The sequence below is a fragment of the Andrographis paniculata genome, unplaced genomic scaffold, assembly GCF_009805555.1.
Source record: "Andrographis paniculata isolate CXL003 unplaced genomic scaffold, ASM980555v1 Contig46END, whole genome shotgun sequence".
Classification (NCBI taxonomy): Eukaryota; Viridiplantae; Streptophyta; class Magnoliopsida; order Lamiales; family Acanthaceae; genus Andrographis; species Andrographis paniculata.
This window is the reverse complement of record NW_026137580.1, coordinates 1,053,912-1,076,122: the sequence shown is the minus strand read 5'-3', so window position 1 is coordinate 1,076,122 and position 22,211 is coordinate 1,053,912. Positions and strand designations below refer to the sequence as shown.

Sequence of the window (22,211 nt, the reverse complement as noted above, 5' to 3'; positions counted from 1 at the left end):
TATACATGGTCGTGTAACAATATGACCGTATATAATTGTATATGGCCGTGTAGTTTCTAGGTCAGTGACCACGTCACCTCCGTTATGTCAACGTCAGCAATTTTTATTAATTTTTTAACGATGGACCAAAATAGATTAAAATTGACTAAAATTGATGAATTTTTTATATTTGAACCAAAATTGATTAGTTTTGATTATATTGAGACCAAAATTGATATTTTTCCTGATAATAATAATAACAACAATAATGAAAGAGAGGCTAATATATGTGCATTATCTCTAATAATTATACTTCAACAGGATCAAAATGGAATCACACGTAGTACAGCCCAGCCTTGAGTTTTATACTAAGGTCGGACAGAAGTGAAGTTCACCTATAATTATATATATATACATATATTTATACAGAAATAAATATAAAAATATTATATGAATACTTTTTAGTAATAATATCAATATTAATATTCTTTAACAATAAAAATTTTACTATAAAATATATTTAAACTATAATAGTATTTGTTTTCTAAAAAATATATGACTATGAATAAATTCATACTAATTTTTGCCTCTAAATGTATTGTTAAGAAACACAAATAATTAAAATGTTTATATAGTGTTAATTCTGAAAAATTAACAAACTAGAGTAATTTTTTAATAAATATTAAAATTTGATTTTGTGAATCCTTGCACTTCTAAATTTAAAATTAAGCTACACTGGTGATTCTTATAACAAATCTTTTCAATTTTTTTTATCAATTTAAGATGTATTAAACCATGAAATTTAAGATCGATTTAAATAAGATTGGTATGATATAATTGCAAAATTTAACTCCTTTAAAAAAATATATTTTGTACGAAAGAATTATAAAGCTCTAACTTCTTCTCCGATTAAATCGAGGAACTCAGTCCTAAAATACTCGGCAAATGAGAAAAATATACATCAAATATTCAAACAGATTTTCTGTGAAAAAAAAATTCCAACTCTGTCTATGCAATTTCAAGAGAAAAACTTCAAATACTTAATCAAAAGCAGTGTCTTTTCAATCTAAAAGTCATTTAAAAAATGATACAACTTTGAAAGACACACCTACAATAAAATAAAAATATTTTGACAAGTTTAAATTGTTATAAAATCACATAAAACACTTATTCCCTTATCCAATTCTTTCTTGCACGTTAACATCATTTCCAACTACAAGCATAGTATCATCGTCCATCACAAATCCCCCGTTGTTGACCAAACTAACATCACTTAATTACTACCACCACCACCCCCCCCCCCTCCCCCCCTTATGGGTGGTCAAACAGACAAAATTAATTAAACAAGCATTATACTTTGCCCAAAATAAATTTTCAAGATGCATTAGGGATGTCAAGGTTAAACGGATAAGGTTAGGTAACTAACTTTCCAATAATTTTTTGTAGATAAAATGGTTAGGCATCCCCATTCGAGGGGTTATAAAACGGAAATGATCTAGTGTGAATGTGTATGAAAAAAGAAAAAAAAACTTTACCTCCTTACAATAACTTAAATACCAGTCACGTAAGGAATGACCTGGTGGCGTAGGGTTTGAAAGTGTGACCGTAAAATCATAAGTTCAATGGAATCTCGACGCCTCAGATCACCTGTCACATATGGTTCACCTAGTGTGACTTGCCTGGTATCAGTTACGGATTCCTACGTCAAAAAGAAAAGAAAAATTAAACACCAATGAAATACAATAAAAGTCCAATGATTTATAATACAAAGGTGAGAGTCTTGTGCCCTTGGTCGCGAAAATATTTAAATAAATTTAATTAAATTAAATAATTTTGAATTTCTAAAATGTTGTACACAAATATAGTACGTAGCACTTCGTTGGCATACACTTACCGTAGGTGTGGATGTTTGTGATTGGTTGGAAAACCTATATATATATATGTATACCACGATGTATTGAAATGAAATCAATTCTCCACACTTAGTCTTCCCCCTGCTCCTTCTCTCTGCACTGCATTAATTAGATTAGAACATATCATATTTAATATATATGCAAAGATAAATATAATAATATATACTTACAATATACATACATATACATATATTATATATATAATTACCAACTTATATATTACACTTATTATATAACATAAAATGCTATTAAATTTAATATTTAAACATTTGAATAATTTTTAAAAACATCTTAAGTTATATTAAATATAATATTTATTAATTTTTTCAAAATAAAGAATTTTGAATTTATTCCCACGAGTGCTATCAATCTAAAAGATTCTAAAGTTGTAGTATATAAATAACATTTTTAATTATCATTAACATTGGAGGTTTTCGACTTCATTCAAATAATTAAATTATCTTTTATTTGTATTAATATATAATAATTTAAATTAACAATATATTTTTTAATTAATTAATTTTTTTTTAACCTAATAACATTTCAACACGCAGCCGCCACTAACCCCTTCTTTCTCTTCTCCTTCTTCCTCTTGCTTTTCTTTCTCTTCGTTCCGTTCCTCCGTTCACCAACCGCCACACAGGAGATGTCGCTATGAAGTCCTCGACCTAAGCTTATAATTTTAAATTTAAATATATATACATATATATATATATAACACATAAATTAAATATTAGTCTACCTGTCTTTAATTGATATATTTTTCATTTTTGTTTATCGTATAACAATCAATACCTATTTTATTTTGTTTTGTAGTAAAATTTACTAAACCAAACATATTTAACAAATAATATAAATTAAATTAATTAATTAAATAATATATAACATCGAATTTATTCAAAAAAATTTTTATTTTATTTTTATCTTTTCCAAAAAAATAAATATTTTAAAAACATTACTTCTTCTATAAAATTAATTTAAGTTAATTATAAATAAATAAAAGTATTTTCAAAATAAATAATCAAACTAAATAACTACATAATAAATAAAAATATATAGAACACAATAAAATAAGCAAATTATACTATAAAATAAAATTAAAATTAAAGAATAATATTAACTTAAAACACACATTTAAGTTTGCCTGGGAGGGGAGTCATTGTGGGCGGAAGGACGAACGGTTATGTGGTTTTTGTGGAACAAATCCTTAGGGCAAGTGAATTTGGGCATGTTGAAAATTTGGAATAAATTTAGGGTGTGTTTGTTTGGGGGTTTGGATTTTGGATTGGGATTTAAATAGTAAAAATTTTGAATTTGAATAGTTGTATGATGTGATATAAATAGGGTTTGATGTGATGTTTTGAATGTAAAATTAATTTTTAGTATAATATAAAAAATGAAAAATAGGTGTTTGATTTGATGTTTTTGGGGGAAAAAATTGAATGAATAGTGAAAATCCTCCAAAATCCTTCAAACAAACACACCCTTAGTAATTATGTGAATTAATATTTTGTGGAAAAATAAAAATAGAATTTTGAAGTTAAAAAAAAAATATAATGATGTAAAAATAGACTTTAGGGAAAAAAAAAAAATAAAATAAATATTCGATAATTTAAGTTTTTATGTTGAATTAACCCGTTGAGAAAAAAAGTAAATGAACAAATCCATTTAATCCACGTCAGCTGGCCAAACACGCCCTAGTCATTTTGAAGAACGAAAACCCCCTCGCCATTCGCCATTTCTCCCTCCCAAAAACCCTTCGCCCCTTCATTTCCTTGCTTTCTCTGCTGCTGCCTGCTCTACTCTCAAATTTTCGCGATCTACGCCGGATTTTCTGCCGCCGGTCACCTCTCGTTACTCCGGCAGTGTCAATGGGGAGCTCTAGTAGATGGCGAATGGCAGGGATGGAGGCTCCGTTACGCAATACTGACTCCATCGAGTGGCGGCAGGTCTCCGTACCATCGTCTTCTTCAGGTTCTACACCCAGCACCTTGGAAAATTCAGTAGCCAAGGATTTCGCCTCCTGCTGCGCCATTGGAGATTCACCTACTTATGTTATCTGGTAGTTTGAATTTGCCGTGTGAATTTTGGATTCCGTTTTGGTCCGGATAGTTACCTATGGATAGCTTGCAATTGCATTTTTGTTTCTCTCAACAGGAAAACGAGTAAGGCTCAGCCAAATTTTCTGGAGATTATCGAGCTATCGAGTTCTAAAGAACTGTCGAGGAGTGGGCTGCGGCTCATCTTTCCTGACTCTATTTTCCCCTTTGCTTTTATCTACAGAGATGAGGTTTTGTCTATAACCTAAGTGTATTAATATTTGGTTGCTGAGATTGTTGTGTCACTGTTATTTTGTATATTGCATGCAGAGCAACTCTTCTGTTTCGAGAAATCACTTTGTGCTTTATACTCTGACAATCTCGGGGGTAGCATACTGTATTACATTAAAAAAAATTTTTGATTATGGAACTTCTTCACAAGTCTCCGCTGACGACATTATTGAGTACAATACACAAATTCAACCTGGTTGGGGTACAATAACAGCAGTTACAGCTGCAGAAGGATGTATGTTGATTGGGAGGAGTGATGGATCTATTGGTTTTTTCCAGCTCGGCACACTTGACCCAAGCAATTCAGGTCTATAACAGGGTTTATGTTTATTGTATTTTGTTTGGGTATCAGAATTTTTATTTCTTAGACTTAATTTTATCAAGTATCAGATTTGTATTTTTCTTATGAAGAAGAATGAAAAGAGGTCGTAATCATGTCGTAGTTATCATTATAAATTCCAAAGCTCTCTGTAGACGTCCAATATATTGGTTCCTGAATGTTTTTAGAAAAAATGTATAAATATCTTACTTCTATGATAGTTGCTGAAAATTTGTATCTGTAATTCATATTGCTGCCATCAACTTGGTGTTATTTAACGTATGAGTGTTTTTTATTTGTTAAATATAACCTTCATTCTTTTTCCTTCGTCAAATAAAGGCTTTGTTTATGAGTTACGGGATGATGCTGGCTTTGGGAGGCTATGGGGTATATTGTCAAGGTAATTACATTTTTTCATCTTTTTGGAGTTAAGGAATTTTGCATTCCTAATTGTGATCTTCTCTTGGAGGAGCATACACTGATTCTATATGTAAGTGGATTTTCAAATGTTCCTTACAAGGAGTTTACAGTGGTCCTGTAACCTTTCATTTCATTTTTTGTCTTGGTAAATGCTCATTCATGATCTCTTTCTTCTGTTCTTTCCATCTTGAGAATGCAGTGTTATTTTATTTATTCATAATTTTATTGAGAGGAAGACACTTTTATTTGTGTAGATGAAAGACCAAGGAAAATAGACAATAACTGTGGCTATATTGATAGATTAATGTTTCTGCTGGTGTGGTGCTTAGTGAAGTAATCTAAATATAATTATTGAATGCAGTTATTACTTCTAAATAAACGGGGAACTTCTGATAGAACTTTTTGATTGTTAGAATGGTAGGGAATGATATTTGTTTAAACTATCTGAAGTCTTTTTTTCTCCTCTCCTTTACTAGTTATTGTTTACCATTATGTACTTAGATTGTTTAAGCATTTGTATAATAAGCACACAAATTAAGGAGGTGTTATCAATTGTAGTAATGCCATTCGGATTGGTTGAAGAATATGTCATATGATGATGGAATGATAAAGGGGATAAAACTGGCATAAATCTTGGTCAGTACAGACCAGGTAGATGCTTATTGAAGATTGTCATCCTACATTGAGTGAAGTGAAAGAAATTGGTAGACAAACAAGTTGAGATATTTAAATAGATTCTATAAATGTATGCTTATGGATGTATTCTTGAAATTAATGAGAAGAAGGTGTGATCTGATTTTAATTTCTTTTAAAGCAGTTCATTTTATAGAAATTATATAGTTCGGTTAAACTCTTTGGATAATCTGATCAGTTCAGTGTCGTAATACTTCTATCAAAATAGTTGTTAGCATACTGCCGGCATTGATTCTTTTGTTGTTTATGGTGAAATCTGGAAGTCACAAACAAGATTAGGAAATCACTGTTCAGATAACTATGAATGGGATTAGAACCACATTAAAATCATTATGGTTTTCTCTTATAATTGTTTTCATCAATTTTTATCCAGGTCTCCGACGCTAGCTGCTGTACAGGATTTAGCATTATCAGATGTATTACAGAGAAAGCTGCTTTTTGTGCTTCATTCTGATGGAAGCTTTCGAGTTTGGGACCTCTCAAGCCGTAGTAAAATTTTCAGTCATGCAATGACCATCCCAACACCATCAGGCAAGTTTCCCATCTTATTTCTGATATTGATCTCTCAAAAATGACCTTTTGACTTGCTCTGTAAATTCTAATGATTACTGTTTTGATCTTACACTTGCTTTGAAAAAATTTCTTTCAAGCTCCTTGCTTAAAATGCTATTCAGTCATTTTTATTTGTTTCATTCCTATCCATCTTAAACATAAGTTTCCATGTCTACATGTCACCTACCACTGAGGCTTGATGGTTGTTTGAATGATTGATGTTGACTAAATAGATAAACATTCGTGTAGATAGAGACTAATAGGAGATATCCGATTAGGAGAGGTTTAACTCACATAAATATATATGTGTGTAACCTTACCTTGTGGGACATGGAGAATAATATTCACATAATTACATGTTATCGGAGCCATCATATCTTGAATTCCTGATTGCCTAGTGAAAGGCATTAGACTTTATAATGGTTGCTTGGGTTGGGGAATTGGGCAGGATCTTTTTATTTGGGTATGAGTTTGTATTTGAATTTGGCAAGCCGATTCTGATTTGCATAGTAACATCCTACTTATGCCTTTAATTTAGTCTCATCTCTCCTGTTGACTTGCCTACCCATCATTGACCTGCCAAAAACAGAAAATGCACCATTGGAAGTGCAAGCATGGTACACCCATTTGTTCAAGAGAAATTTCCCATAACACTGTCTCTTCACTGTCCTGCTTCCATCTCCACTGTCGGATTCATCTCCCCCTGTGAGCTTTGATGCTCGTCACCATCCCCAAATTTGTTAGTTTCATCTTCTGCATGGGCTTGTTCAATTGGTTGATCCAACTTTTCTTATGCTCTAGTCCGCTCAACGGTGTTTTGGTTTCCTATGCGTAGTTCGGATGTCTTAGATCATTTGGCTGCAGTTAGCTTTAGGTTCTGATTTGGGTTGCAGTTGGGTGATCCGACTGTGCAAGTTGTTTTGCACTTCATTCAATTTGGGTAGGGTTTCTTATTTGGGTTGCAGTTGAACGATCTGATTGTGCAATTTGTTATGCCCTATATTCGATATTGGGGTCACAATTGAGAGAATTTTTTACCCTCTATCAAGTTTAGGTAGGGTTTGTGATATGGGTCACACTGATCTCTAATTTGGGTTACAGGTTTTTATTTAGGCTACTATTGGTTTATCTGATTTATGAGATTTGTTTTCCCCTTTGTTCGATTCTACCAAACTAGAGAGCCAATGGCTGCATGGTTGCATCCTGTTCTAGTTCCTGGCTTTGTGTTTGTGGGATGATTTTTCTGTTCCGTGCGTTTGGGTTTCATTTGGTTAGATTTTTAGGTGAATTTGTTGGGAAAGTTGGGTTGCTTTGGTTGAGAATTTAGGTTTAGCAATCACTTGGAACAATTTTCATTTTGGAGGTAGGTTCCAATTTTTGGCATTGTGCTTGCTTTGTGCTATTTTGTTTTATTTGGTATGCTAGGCACATAAGATATTTGATTCTGACACTTTCGGAAAAATCTTTAAAAGGTCATTTGTTACAACTGCATCCCCCCCCTGGGACCGCATTATCTCGACATAAGAATATGTTAGACTTATTCGGGTTTTGCATACTCAATCTCTTGTGACGTACTTATTGTGCTTATGAAGCTGTGAAATGGTGTTGTGCTATTGTGTATGACCCTCTTGTGTTGTGTCACACATAATGCGAAAGAGGGGAGAGTGCTAATACTTAGAATATGTTGGTTTTGCATTATGTGTTCCATTGCTTGTTTGAAAGATGTTGTAGCACAACTGAAGTAGTTGAATGAGAAAAAATCAATATTTGAAACAAGTTCCAAGGAGAGTTAATCTCTAGTCTATACAATATGCCAAGTCTAAATATCAAATTTGATGTAGAGTCACCAAGGCACTAAATGGAGTACGGATAACAAGATGGGCATGATAAATTTATATGCTTCAGCTTGAAGAGTGTAGTCTACATGGATAAAACATTGGTGTAGAGAGGAGATAGAGTTGAATTGGGGTAGGATTATTACTCCCATATTTTTGTAACCTTACCTCGGGGAATATGAAAACAATATTCACTTATTTACTGTTGATTTTTCAATGAATTATAAGAGCTGAAGATATGATGCCGATAATATAGTTACTTAGTTTTCCCATTATACACAAATGTCTAAAGGGCTACACTTAGACATGTATATTCTCTCTTATATTTGAAACACAGTAACCATTTGTAATGGAATATATATCCATATAATCAAGTCCTATTATATGCAACTTGGTTTCCAGCAATTAAAGTGATGTACTTTGTGGTGGCATTGCCTAATCATTTTGCTTTTTGTAGGTACATAATTCATTGATAGTAATGCATTTAGGGCATCATGAAGAACAATTATAGCATTAAAATCGAGTATTCCTTGATCCATTTCCCTCAATAAATCTAGTTTTTACCATGTCGTTGTCATGTTGGTGAAAGACTAGTCATTGAAAGAAATAATGGTAATTTTTAGGCTTGATAAAAATCTTGCTATGAGCATCATATTTCAAGGAACACACTTTTAGCTTCTCTTCATTATCCTTTTAGGAACTTTAGTGACTTGATTGCTATAATTATCGTACATTACAAGTTATAACGAACATTTTTTTTCTCCACACATTGTTTTCAGGTGCATTCATAAATTTGTGGGTGGGTGAGACTGCTAACAATATTGACATAATTCCGTTTGCAGTGCTACATAAAGAAAATCTGGTATGCTGCAGTTAAGGACCACATATTTTTCTTTTTTAAACTAGTATTAATCTGCTTGGTATTAATTCTCATGCTTATTTTCCTTTCTATTAAATTATGATTAATTTTTTCGGTTTCTATGTTTACTGATGTCCTAGTCATGGAAAGGTGATTGCCTACATACTAGTTCTGACACGTAAATAGACCTTTCAGCTATTTGTTCTTTACTCTGTCTCTGTAGATTTATTTCTTCTTCCATTTTTTTGCCTGATATTTTGGCCCTCTATAAGATCATATTAATAGGGTGTGATTGCGTAATACCTTCATTTTAAACAGGGAGATCATATCATGTTAATGCATGTATGTTTTGTTCACACCTATCATATAAATCTGTCGTTGTGTATGATTGTTAGAAAACTATATATAAATGATGATACATTTCCCTTGTTAATGTATGCAAATTTTTTAGTTTGCACACCAAGTATATTTAATTATTATTATTATTATTATTATTATTATTTTATTTTATTTTATTTTCAATGAAATGTAACTTTAAATATAAGTATGTACAAATTTTGATATTTTAGCCTTTGTCATTTTGGTTGATGGGGTTTCATTAAGCTGCTGGTCAAATGGTTGTTTCTATTTGGTGATATGGCTCTTAGGAAATGATTTTGTCAGCTGAAATTGAGGTTTCAGATCATTGTAGTGCAGATTTAGAAGCTACAGAGAAATTGTGAGTTGTGACAGTTGTGATGTGCAACTACTATTTTTCTTGTGGTTGAGTGGAATAATAAATGTTGTACATATGATGGTGGAAAGGGGTTTTGTTCCATGTGAGCTTGATAACAATTGTCTTGCAAGAAGATCAAAGTCTTAGAGTCCAAGCACAATCTAAATTTGGTCCATTAATTCATGAATGCCAAATCTAGGACATCATGTTTGATGAGTGGTTCATGGTTAAACTGCATTGTGTTTTTTCACTGCTTTATATCGACAGTAAGATTTTTTCTAAAATAGCAACAGAGGATGTATAAGATGGAATGTTGAAGCAAAAAGGAGAGCATAAGAACACAAGGCAAGAAGTGAAAGAGAAGTTTGTGAAGGATTAGCTAATTACCCATGGAGCAAGAGTAAGCTGCAGCCAATTTCATCCTCTTAACTAATTGAGGAAGAATTTTCTAAATGCATCTTCTCTAGTCTTTGCCAAAGTTAGCGGGTTGGAAACACAATGAATTCATGGGAATCCTTCTGTCAGAGAGAGGGTTTGGTCCTTATAGTGGGCTACTGCTGCATGAATTTATGGAACAATACTGAACAACTTTGATCCAAATGAAATTTCTAACTCATAATAAAATAATAGTACTCTACGTTCCAAATTTTGTGTTGCGCTCGTGTGCTAGATTGCAACCAGTGGTTACAGTTTTGTGGTTGTAAATGTGAATTGTTGAATCTTTCTTCTTCTCTCTTTTATAGTTTTCCCTAATAGAATTCCCAAGCTGTGTTAGAGAGCATAACATGTATTGCCCTGTCTGTCTTGGTGGAATTCATGATGCGGGGCATTAAATTTGTGCAGTGGTTTAAATTTAGCCATTTCCATTATATTCATAGTGGCTGTAGAGTGTAGACAGCAAGGTGAAACATGATCATCCTGACATTGATGCTAAGTAGTCTGGTGTTATTTTCCGTGTCATGCAAAGACTGATAAATGAGAGCTAATTTATGTTGTTGGACTGAAACATTTTCATCATGCATCTGCATCTGTTTCTGTGATACTCTGCATTAGACCAGACAGAAGGATATTACATTTATAGAATCGTTTGTTTCCATTATCAGCTGCTGCACAATATATTTGTGGTTATATCTTTGTGAAGATGCTTGATTCACATTCTATAAGAATATTGTTTCTATAGTTTCTTGTATTTCATATTTTGATTGACTATTTTTTCATTTGGACTTCACTGAAATTAGGTACATTTTTAGTTTGGGATTATCTTTCTCTTCATCCTTTCCCCCCCTTTAATGTTTTATTAGTCATACACAGACAATATGAGTAACTGTAAGATGTTTGTTTCTATTTGTCCAATTGTTAAGGAAGTTAGCACTGCCACACTATTTCTATACTGCCTTCGTTGCCATGTGGGGAATAGAGTACCATTGTCACTTGAGACTTCTTCAAGAAAAATCTCTTTGGGAGAGGTAACTGGTCAAGTTATCTTTCTTTGTACAGCTTATAATTCACCTGCTTGTTTCAAAATATTTCATTAAGTCTGCTATTTAAAATTTTAAGGGTGAACTTATTGATGTCAAAGTTACTTCGGACAAAGTGTGGATTCTCAAAGAAGAGGGACTCATAATGCAGGATCTCTTTTGTGATGATACCACAGAGTAAGCCACTCAATGCTAGATGGATTTCTCTGTTAGATCCTGCCTTTACTGATTACTTTTATTTTAGATAAATATTTTCTGATGTACTTTGGATCTTTTTGTTACTTTTAATGATGACTTGTTTGTGACCTTCCACACTAGTTCTCCTTGGACAGACTCTGCAATGGTTTGAACAAAGCTAGTTCCTGTAGCACTCATCACTTTATTTGATTTTGAGGAGTTTATCAAGCTATTTCTCCATGTTGACTAGTTTTAAAATTTTTATTGTAGGGGATTATCACATTACTATGCTTTGCAAGAAAATTTCATTGCCGACCTGCTATTTCAAAGTTCTGAGCATTCTCCAGATGATCTTCTTTGGCTTGCCCATTCCACATTTTCATCTTCAAAGGTGTGCTATTACTGATTTATTCTCCTGCCTATACTCTTATATATTATGAATCCTTTCTATTCATCCAACTGCAAATGCAATCTTGTTGCACAAAGTTTGAGCTAGTTGGAAGAAGGATTAAAATTAGAAAATATTCATGTGAATTGATGTTTTTAAGTCTCCTGTTAATAAGATAAGGGTAAGTTTTTTTGCATTTGCCATGCTAATGGGTTTGGTACGTGAAACTACCAAATTCAATGTGAAGTTTTGAGATGGAATGAAGCTAAATACAGCCAAAAGACACTTCCTAGGCTACTTGGTTTATTTATTTTGTTTGTAACACTGTTCTTTCAAAAATCTAATAATAGAGTGCATGACAGTTCGAATTCTTTAGGTGAAATTTCATCCCCGTCAAACCCACCCCCTGGCCCTTACTATTTTGTCCTATTTAAACTGTAATTGCGAGCTTTGACCAGGTAGAGTATTTATTTAGTTGAGGGAAATAAAAGTTACAGAGATTGTGATTCACTGATAATGCTGCATGGTTTATTTTAGTACTGGGAAATGGTATATTGTTAGATTCTTAGATTGTGAGGTTTAAGTTCATTAAACACATTAACTTACACTTACGAGTATATTTAGTTCTCCTGCATGTAAATGTATTTGGTATATTAAAACACATTCTTCTGCAGGAGGAAGTCATCCCATTTATATCTTCAGTTTTTATGCGCGTCTTGCTTTTTCCTGGGGTATATTGTGGAACTGTGCTGAGGCGAACTTTGGAAGATTATAACAAATATTTCACTGATTCAGAGTTTGTTTCTTTCACTATTGGTGGTCTGAAGGCTGAGATTTTGTCAATCATTGAACATCAGGTACTTTTTCGGACATCATGTTAGAAGTAACTATTTTAAAATGATGGTTTTCTTGTGGTTGTGGTGGAACTGCATGGTAGACGTGACACCACAATGCTTTACCTTTCAATGTTTTTTGTTTTCTAAGCTTAGTTTCCTTTATGGTCTTTCTACTTGGATTGAATACATATTCAAGAATGTATTGGGAGCTTATAAAATGCCTCTTCTGTTGTAGAGTGGAATTGAAAACCCTGTTGCCATTCTTCAGTGTTGGAAAAATATGTGTTCCCGATACATTAATAATTGGCTCAAGTACAATGCATCATGCGGTCTTCTGATGGATCCATCTACGGGTGCAGTTGGTGTAGTTCGGAACAACACCATCTCTCTCTGCCGTGGCTTAGAGGATGCTGAACATATAATCTACGGTAACCTGATTTTGTATTGAAGTCAATTAAGCCTGGGCTTTTTAGAATCATATGTTTGACCTGTCCATTTTATTCAATACTTGATTTTCTCAACTTATATTCTTCCAGGTTCTTTTGAAGAGAGAAACAGTTATTTAAGCCCTGGATTGGTTTTCTCTGATGATAAGTTTAACCAAAAGATTCTATTTGAATTACTACAATGTGTTAGGAGTGTAAGCCAGCAGCTGGGCAAGGCTTCATCGGCTGTATTTTATGAGTTGCTTGTTAAAACACCTCAAATGTCACCTGAGGATGTTGTTGTTCGTGTTCTTAAGGTCCTAGAAACTGGACATGGGTCTTCAACTTCTGTACGAATATCTGAACTTGGTGCTGATACAGCTTGGGAGAAAGAATTGTCAAATCATAAAAACCTAAGAAAATTTTCCGCAAATATGTTTTTGTCACTTCATGCACTGTGCCAGAAAGCTAACTCATGGAGCAATGTTTTGAATGTGGTCGAGAGCTACTTAAATTTTTTAGTGCCTCAAAAAGTTGTACTTAATGTCGATGCTGAAACAATTCTGGGGGTAAATTATTCTGCAATAGTGCAGTCTGTCTCTCAAATCTCAAAAGTGATGTTTGAGTCTGTATTGGACGTTTTAATGCTGTTAAGCTACATGACTGGCATCAGCGGGCAGGTAAGTTTAATATAATATTACATTTTATTTCTAGGGAAACCTAATGCATTTTACATTTTTTGGCACCTGGTTGGCTTAAAAAGTTCTCATTGACTTATATTGTTGTGTGGTAGAAGCCCCTAACCATGAGCCCTTGAACAATGTAACTTGTATTTTCGACCTCTATAAAATATGAAGACCCACTACACTAGGATGCTTAATGCAAATTGCGTTTAATGATATGTTTTTGGTTAAGATGTATAGTAAAGTATGAAAAAGAATCTATGTTTTATTATTGACCACTAAATATTTTGATGTTCTGTTCTGGATTAGCAGATCTGCTTTATTTTCCTGCCAATGCTTGCGAAACATATCTGAGAAAGTTGGTGCCCCCTTTCATCTTTATATATAAATATGTATATATATATATTGGTGTTAGAGTATACTTGTTTTTCAGTTTATATTTTTCAGATAGGGTTTCTATTTTCTATACTTGGTTCTCTTGAATTCCAAATTCATCCAGCCCTTTAATGGATGTTGATAAACTGATTTTGATTTGTCACTTATTAACCATGGAGAGTTAAGGTTTTCTTTTATGTGATTTTGTTGAAAGATTGAAATCATGTATTAAATCCTGTAAGATTTTTGTTCTCCAATGCTCCCTGGATGGGATTAATACCCCTGTATATTATTTAATAAATTATTTATCTATTGTGTTTAGTTTCAAACTATTTTGTTCTTTAAAAGCACCTTTAATGGGATCTTCCTTTTTCATATGATTTCTGAAAGTTTCAGTAAACTTTTTTATGACTTTGATTTTAATGTTGCAGATTAACATGTCACAGGAGGATGTTTCTAAAGTTAAACTTGAGTTAATTCCGATGATTCATGAAATTGTTACAGAATGGCACATCATCCATTTCTTTGGGACGACTCCTTCAGAATCACTTGCAATTGAAGATTTTAGTTATCAGCTATCATCCTTACAAATTGGTAGGTCCAATATCTATATATATATATGCATTTACTTATTATCCAGTTGGCAGCTTGACAATCTTTTCACTACCAGAATGATAAACTAATTTTTCTACCTTGGGTTTATTAATTTATGGCTGATGTTATGCACTATATTCAGTGTTTTTATGCTTTTTTGCTTTTCTTTTTTGGTCAAACATAATTGCTGTTAGTCATGTAGTGACGATGGATAATATGCTACTCAAGTTGCTTTTCTCCTGCTTTATAGCTTACTTTTGAGCACAGCTCAATCTACTTCCACATTGTTTCCTTTCTCATGCTTTATTAATTGTTTCTTGTCAGACAGCAATGTGGACAAGCGATTGTGGAATGGAAAGCTTGGGAAATGCGAATATCCATTGGCATATGTCCTTTTATTGAGCATGCAAAGTTCTTGTGGACAAATGAGGACCCTTCCCGCCAATCGATTTCAACATCCCAGCACTCTAATTAGCCTGACTCGAGAGTTTTCCAGCTGGATAATTTGGGGAAGCACAGATGATTCTTCCGTATTCTTCAGCAATGCAATTGATCTTGCACTGGTGTTACTTAGACATGGCCAGTACAATGCCACAGAGGTTTCTTGCATTTATTTCTGTTGTTACTCTGGTGCTTATGTTCTGTTTTGGGAACAGGGCTCTGAGGTTGCTGTGTTTTATTCTTTCCTAGTATTTGCTTGCTTTGGTGGATGCATATTCGCGCAAGGAGAAAACATTTGGAAGCCTACAGTCTGTGGATGACAAATTGTCTGTACTTCTACATCTTCTTGGATGTTGTCTTGTCGCTCAGACACAACATGGGTTGCACGGTCCAGTTAAGGACAAAAAGGTTGGGGAAGCACTTCGCTGTTTCTTCAGGTTTGTAAAGATCTTTAGACATGATTTCATGACATTTATAGAATTTGAATGCAGAGGTGTAAAAATTAATAGAACCTATCTCATTATAATAAAATTAATTGTCCAAAATTTAAGGGTGTTTCACATTTTATGCTTATCACTTTATTTAGTTTGCAATTATGGTTACTTGGGTCTGATTTTATATTTCTGTGATGTATAATAGTGAGACCTATTCAATTTAATTATTGAGTTTTTTGTATAATTTTGTAAAATAAATTGATGATGTATAGGGGTTTTAGTGGTGATAGTTAGGTTCGGTGATGTATAGGTACAGCTTGAATAGAGGATATTAATTGGATGATTAATAACTTGATATATGATTAATGTAAAAGATAAGATTATTTTTGTGCAAGTTGTTTTGATTAATCTAATACTTCTCGTTCATGAGTATGGGTGTGGATGACTAAACAAGCAAAAGTCCATAGGTTTATTCTCTCAATTTAGTTACCCATCATTGGGACATTTTTGTGCAAGTAGGCTGATATGGCTGGATCCTATTTGTTCATTATTACATCTACTTATCTGAATACATTCTGTAAAATGATGGTCTAAAAGGTAATATCATAGAACTTCTCTTTGGGATCAAAATTTCAATGGCAACCATCAACTGTATAAAACAAAAATAATGTTAATCTCTTGTAACATTTCTTTTATATTCTTTATGCAGAGCTGCATCAGTGGAGGGATCTTCTGAAGTTTTGCGGAGTTTGCCACATGAAGCAGGATGGCTGCGAATTGACTTCAGTTACTCATTCTGTTAATCATAATTTTGTTAAGTTTTGCAGTTTCTGGAGTTATTTGTGAGTTTTTCTCTTTTCTGAGTCATTTATTCCATCAACAGGCACTTCTGCCTCAGTTGCAGAATGGAAACTCCAATACTACCAATGGGTGATGCAGCTTTTTGAACAATATAATTTGAGTGATGCTGCTTGCCAATTTGCTTTAGCTGCGCTTGAGCAAGTAGATGAAGCTCTTTCCACTATGAATAGTAGCTCCAGTGAGGATTTTCTGGAAACAGTTACTACTGTGAAGGGCCGGCTTTGGGCTAATGTATTTAAATTCACCTTGGATCTCAATAATTACCATGATGCATATTGTGCAATCATTTCAAATCCAGATGAGGAAAGCAAGAATATAAGCTTGAGGCGTCTTGTCTTTGTGCTCTATGAACGTGGTGCAGTTAAGGTGGTTTTCCATTCTTTTGTTTGCCATGTTTGATTTTCTTCCAGGCCTATTATGTCCATTGCATGTGTTATGTTTATGATCACAATCTTTTTGAGGGTTGCAGAGAGAATAGACAAATATCAAAGCTGCGAATCTTATTTCTAGAATTAGAGCATTGCTCCAAGTCCATATCTTTCTGTTATTGTGCCCCTTGAGTGTATGCTTCCATTATACCGGTTTTTAGGTTTATGATTCTTGTGATCTCAAACCTCTTGCATCAGCCAAGTTTCAGACATATGTTCTAGTATAAGCTACCTTGAGATTTGAGCATAACATTGAATTATATTATGTACTTCAACATTGAATACTGCCCATTTAAATATGGTAGGTGTTAATTCTCCTCTTGTTTGCAGATACTATGTAATGGCCAGTTGCCATTAATTGGTTTAGCTGACAAGGTAGAGCGAGAGCTTGCCTGGAAGGTTTGATATAATTTCTTGGACATATTTCAATCTATTTGATTTACTACAGTAAATTGATGATGTCATCAACTTGCTTTGCAGGCAGAGCGGACTGATATTTCAACGAAGCCAAACCCTTTCAAGTTGCTTTATGCATTTGAGATGCATAGACAGAACTGGCGTAAAGCTGCAAGTTACATATACTTGTATTCTCTGAGGTTGAGAGCTGAATCAACCATGAAAGACCACCAAACCAGGTCTTCTATGCTGCAAGAGAGATTAAATGGGTTGGCTGCGGCTGTTAATTCTCTGCAGCTTGTCCATCCTTCGTACGCTTGGATTGACTCTCCAGTTGATGAAACATTACTTGGCACAGAAAACTATCCAAATAAAAGGGCTAGGATTACAGAGCAAGGACAATGTAAAGCATATTCATTTACATGGAATTTCTGTTAATGGTTGATCTCATTGTAATTTTGTTATGCAAATCACTTATCACCTCCCTGTCTTGTGCTTCAGCTACTGATGATATCTCGCCACAAAAGCGACCATCTTATTTAGATGTTGAGAAACTTGAAAAGGAGTTTACTTTAACATCGGCGGAATATGTACTCTCATTGGCAGGTGTCAAGTGGACTTTTTCTGGTAAGATAGTATGTTGACTTTGGTTTGAACTTACCATTCTTGAAGGATAATTGTTTATGTGATGTAATTAATTTGGTGTTACAATTTAATGATGGTTTGATTTTATCTTCTGCTGGACATGATTTTTAAATCCATTCCATGCAACTAAACTGCTGAATTATCAGGAACTGAGAAACCATCAGCAGAGCTTATCGATCAATTGGTTGAATCAAATTCATATGATATGGCCTTCACGGTGATACTCAAATTTTGGAAGGGTTCTGGCCTTAAAAGGTTATGCACTGTCTTCTTGGACCCATGTTCTTAGCTATACCTTAATTATATTCGTTTTTCTTATTAGCCAATATGATCACAATTCAGGGAACTTGAAAGAGTCTTTATTGCAATGGCATTGAAATGCCGCCCAAGCCGACAAATCTCATCAATGTATGGGTAAGTACAAATACGTCTATTGCTGCTGTTACAGCCTGTAAACTGCATGGTGATTCTGTACTGTTTATCCCTTATCTATACCTAGACATAGATTCTGGATATTTCTGTAAATCCACTGAAACGGAAGTCTTTGTTTTTCTCAGGAAAAATCGTAAAATGTATGGGTTATTGTTGACTTCATCAGAAGATGAGGCAGTTCATGATTCGCTTGATGCAGCTACAACTGCGCAACAGTTTGAGGGCAGTGGCCACTGGGAGACACTTGAATTCTACCTTGTCCGTATCTTTTAAAGCCCTCTTTTTTGGCCTTAAGAGAATTCCATACTGAGTTGCAATATATATTTTCCCTAGAAAATAGTTTACTGTTTGCTTATTATTGTTCCAGTCTATGCTGTCAGGACTATAACTATATGTTCTATTCATAATTTCAGTTTCTTTCCACCAATAAATTAATGATTATGAGACTATGATTTCATGTGCTCTGCTCTAGCACTCTTAGCCGCATCTTGTTGGAAGTTAGAACCTCTGTATGTTACCTTGTATATGTACATTTACTGTTCTTTGCACAAGCATTTTAATTTTCTTGATTCAACTGTGAAGGATTTGAAAGAGGCACAAAATTGGTGTTCATCTTCCTACTTAATGCGTTTCAATTTCCACATATTGTATTATCTTCGACTCCCTTATGTTTTCATTTTTAATTTTTGTTTGAATTTGAGGTACTAGTTGTATTAAAGACGGAAGTATTTTGCTGCTGTCAATAATTTCAAACACTATTTCTGTGTCCAAGGTGTTTATTATATTACTGGTTCAAAATTGCAGGATAAATACAGGCTATTTCATCCCAGGTTGCCTTTAATAGTTGCTGGAACTCTTCTCTCAGCAGATTCACAAATTGAGCTGCCGCTTTGGTTGGTTCGACACTTCAAGGTAAACTTTAGTGTTCCATCTTCTCATAACATAATTAGTATTTAGAAGCTCTCACTTTTTTCTCAGGCTTCTGATGGTAAGAGTGCTATAATATATTAAAGCATCTGTATTGGACAATGCTTTTCTAGCTACAGAAAATAAGAGTCAAGTTGAGGAAGCCATCATGTAAAATTGATTTTCACTTAAGCAGATCTTTATCGGGGGTGTGTGTTTGTTGGCTTAAGCCCAAATCATAGTTGTCTGGAGTAGCTGGAATTTTTGCATCATGTCAGGATGTAAAATGAGTGCCAGTAGATTTCTACGCCTGACGCAAAAAAGAGTTTCAAAGAAATTTCAGCATAATAAACTGGTCTTGTGGTTGGCTTGTCCTCACTTAATTTTGTTAAATCACTGATTGAAAACGTTCCCAAGGGATGTGTTTTCCAGATTTTATATCACCTTCAATGTCAGTTGAGACCTGTAATTAGCAATGGCCCATATAGCTTCTGCACCTCTTGATAGCTCTTTTGATATTTGCATTCCTCACTACCAAATACAGTTAATTTTGGCCATTTCTAATTCTTTACTGGTTCTCATAGGGTGATCGGAGTGGGAGTGGTTTTGGAATGAGTGGTGGCGAATCCGATCCAGCTTCCCTTTTCCGCCTGTATGTTGATTATGGTCGACATGCAGAGGCTACTAATTTGCTGGTTGAGTACATGGAAAGTTTGGGAGCACTTGTAAGTTGTGTCTGCATATTCTTCTTTGCATGTTGAACTTTAGAAAATTGTTGTAAATTCCAGAGCTCCTTCCATCTTTCGATCCTCTTTTCAGCATGCCATATTGTTCGCTTTTATTAGAAACAAAATTAATTAATGTGAAGGAGTAAGACAACCCAAAATTGATAAAAGACACCGATTGTGACCTTGGTACAAATTGGGAGTCATATATGATCATGCTTTATGGTGCGTAACAGTTTTAAGTAATTTTTAGAACTAAGAAGAAAGAACAGTAGCTGATTGCATTGATTCGGTGTCATTATATTTTTGGGTACTTACTGAATATATTACCTGCAGCGACCGGCTGATGTTATAAGACGTAAAAAGACATTTGCTGTGTGGTTTCCATACACATCAATCGAACGCCTGTGGTGCATGCTTGAGGAATCAATCAAAGTGGGCCACAGGATTGATCAGAGTGAAAAGCTGAAAAAGTTATTGCATGGGGTTTTGTTAAACCACCTCAATCTGGTACATTACATAATTCCTTTACATATGTTATCAAGTCAATAATGCATGGATAAAAATAATGAACCATTGCGCTTTTTCCTCTCTTTATTGAAAATCCAGCTGAAAGTGGACTCTGATGATATTCGATCCTCAGCAAGTTAGAGCTACATATCCGGTGTAAGCTCGTAGACCTATGAGTGTTTCCATTCCAGGTTTCATCCATTCTGGGGTACCCTGTTGTGCATCAAAATGCTTTAATCAACTCCCACTATCAAATTCAGCTAACGTTACCAGATTTGTTGCTTGCAGAAAGTAAAAAATCGATCCGAATCCACTTGTCTGCTCGTTTGCCTTATTTAAATCTGATTGAAGGCAATATGAAGATGACCCTGATGGGCAAGTAAGCAGTATTCGTATTTCATGTTTGTATTGGTTGCTTTGCTGTGTTACATTTTTGTTGTGTATGCAATGCAATGCAATGGTGCAGGCAGAGCTGAGAAATAGTCTTTTTATTTTACAAGTGAAGTGAGTGGGGGGGGTGTAATATGATGATATGCTAATTCTATTGGCTATGAGCATGATATGACTAATTACCAACTGGTATTGGTAATAATTGACCTTTGGGGCTGATACAATTTACTATTATTCATTCTTATTATTATTGGGCGATGTGCTTTGTGCTTTTGATTTTATCATCTTATATTACATTTCCATATGTAGTAGAGTATTGATTTTGTCATGACAGGCAGGATTGATTGTGGCTAGTCCTTATGATTATTGACCATATTTGTTTTAGGCAACGTTGAAATTATGGTGTATGGACGACGGACATGTTAGTTAGGGGGCTGATTGGGGTTAGTTAATACAGATAATACATGCAAACAATTCATATAGTATTTGTTGGCTGTTCTATTATATATATATGTGTGTGTGTGTGTTTTATTAATATCTTTTGTGTTCAATTAATTATAATGCTTTCTTTGTTGGGCAAAATTAGCACACTTTAGTTCTGTACGGAAACTGATAAAAAAGGTAATTGGAGGTTTGGAAATTTGGTTAGAAATTAAAGAATATGAAAAGAGAATGTGTAATGTGGGGTATTTATTACATGTGTTGTATTCTTGTTATATAAATATATATGTCGTTGTCAATTTACATGTCATGATACATTACCTGTATATTTAGGAAGGAAGAACTAGAAGCTATGCGCCAATAGATCAGTCACCGTTCAATTTTATCATATTCTTGTGTATGTACTTCTCCCATAGTACATAAAGTGTTAAAACTTTTATGGATGTGAGTAGAGCTGTTAACGATCCGAGCTGAGCCTAGCCAAATTTTAAGTGTTTATTAACGTTCGCGAACAAGGCTCGTGTTCGTTCGTTAAGTTTACGAGCTCGTTCGTAGTGTTCGAGCTCGACTCGTTAAGAATTTTTTTGTTGTTTGAGCTCGTGTTTGTGTTCGGCTCGTTTAGGTTTGATTAAGCTCGGTCGAGCTCGTTTGTCTTATTTTTTTTAAATTTATATATAAATTATAAAGAAAATTTTAAATTATTTTATTTATATATTTTATATTAATATTTTATTTATTTATAAATTATAATTTTATATGTATATATAATATTTATAATGAATATATTATTTAAACGAACATTTGTGAATAAAGCTCGGGCTCGTTTGTTAACTAAATGAGCCTGTTTATGTTCGGCTCGACTCGTTAACGTTCGCGAAGGAGCTTTAATCGAGTCGAGCGGTTTGATTTGTTTAACAGCTCTAGAGTTCCACAATGTTTTTTTTTTCTTTTTTTTAAATAATTATATAATAAATTTTACATTCTATATCTGTTTTTAAAAAAATTTAAATTAATTTAATTATCATAATTTA

General features: G+C 33.8%; 1 protein-coding gene across 2 annotated transcripts; it reads left to right on the top strand.

The window, feature by feature from the left end:
• Positions 1 to 3,601: 3,601 nt before the first annotated feature.
• LOC127252452 (nuclear pore complex protein NUP160) lies at positions 3,602 to 21,015 on the top strand. Of its 2 annotated transcripts, none has more exons than XR_007839087.1 (28): positions 3,602 to 3,954; positions 4,050 to 4,182; positions 4,262 to 4,529; positions 4,881 to 4,941; positions 6,028 to 6,185; positions 8,821 to 8,903; positions 10,977 to 11,081; positions 11,173 to 11,270; positions 11,541 to 11,661; positions 12,333 to 12,515; positions 12,730 to 12,922; positions 13,031 to 13,599; positions 14,409 to 14,571; positions 14,896 to 15,170; positions 15,262 to 15,449; positions 16,156 to 16,232; positions 16,330 to 16,673; positions 17,066 to 17,134; positions 17,216 to 17,534; positions 17,633 to 17,758; positions 17,923 to 18,031; positions 18,119 to 18,190; positions 18,334 to 18,466; positions 19,013 to 19,120; positions 19,699 to 19,839; positions 20,176 to 20,349; positions 20,449 to 20,540; positions 20,638 to 21,015. XR_007839087.1 is itself a non-coding variant. In XM_051276627.1 (28 exons), exons 1-27 carry the CDS (start codon positions 3,764 to 3,766, stop codon positions 20,488 to 20,490), a joined length of 4,503 nt encoding a protein of 1,500 aa, XP_051132584.1. In that variant the 5' UTR covers positions 3,602 to 3,763; the 3' UTR covers positions 20,491 to 20,505; positions 20,638 to 21,015. The 2 variants fall into 2 exon arrangements, 1 of the variants encoding a protein (XP_051132584.1); XM_051276627.1 differs by having other exon boundaries at positions 20,449 to 20,505.
• Positions 21,016 to 22,211: the final 1,196 nt, after the last annotated feature.

Bases quoted from the DNA above. Each gene is read 5' to 3' on its own strand.
- LOC127252452 (XM_051276627.1), top strand. From the start codon at position 3,764: ATGGGGAGCTCTAGTAGATGGCGAATGGCAGGGATGGAGGCTCCGTTA. The intron at 11,082-11,172 runs GTAACTGGTCAA...TAAAATTTTAAG, and splicing joins GAAAAATCTCTTTGGGAGAG to GGTGAACTTATTGATGTCAA. The intron at 20,350-20,448 runs GTACATTACATA...TTGAAAATCCAG, and splicing joins TGTTAAACCACCTCAATCTG to CTGAAAGTGGACTCTGATGA.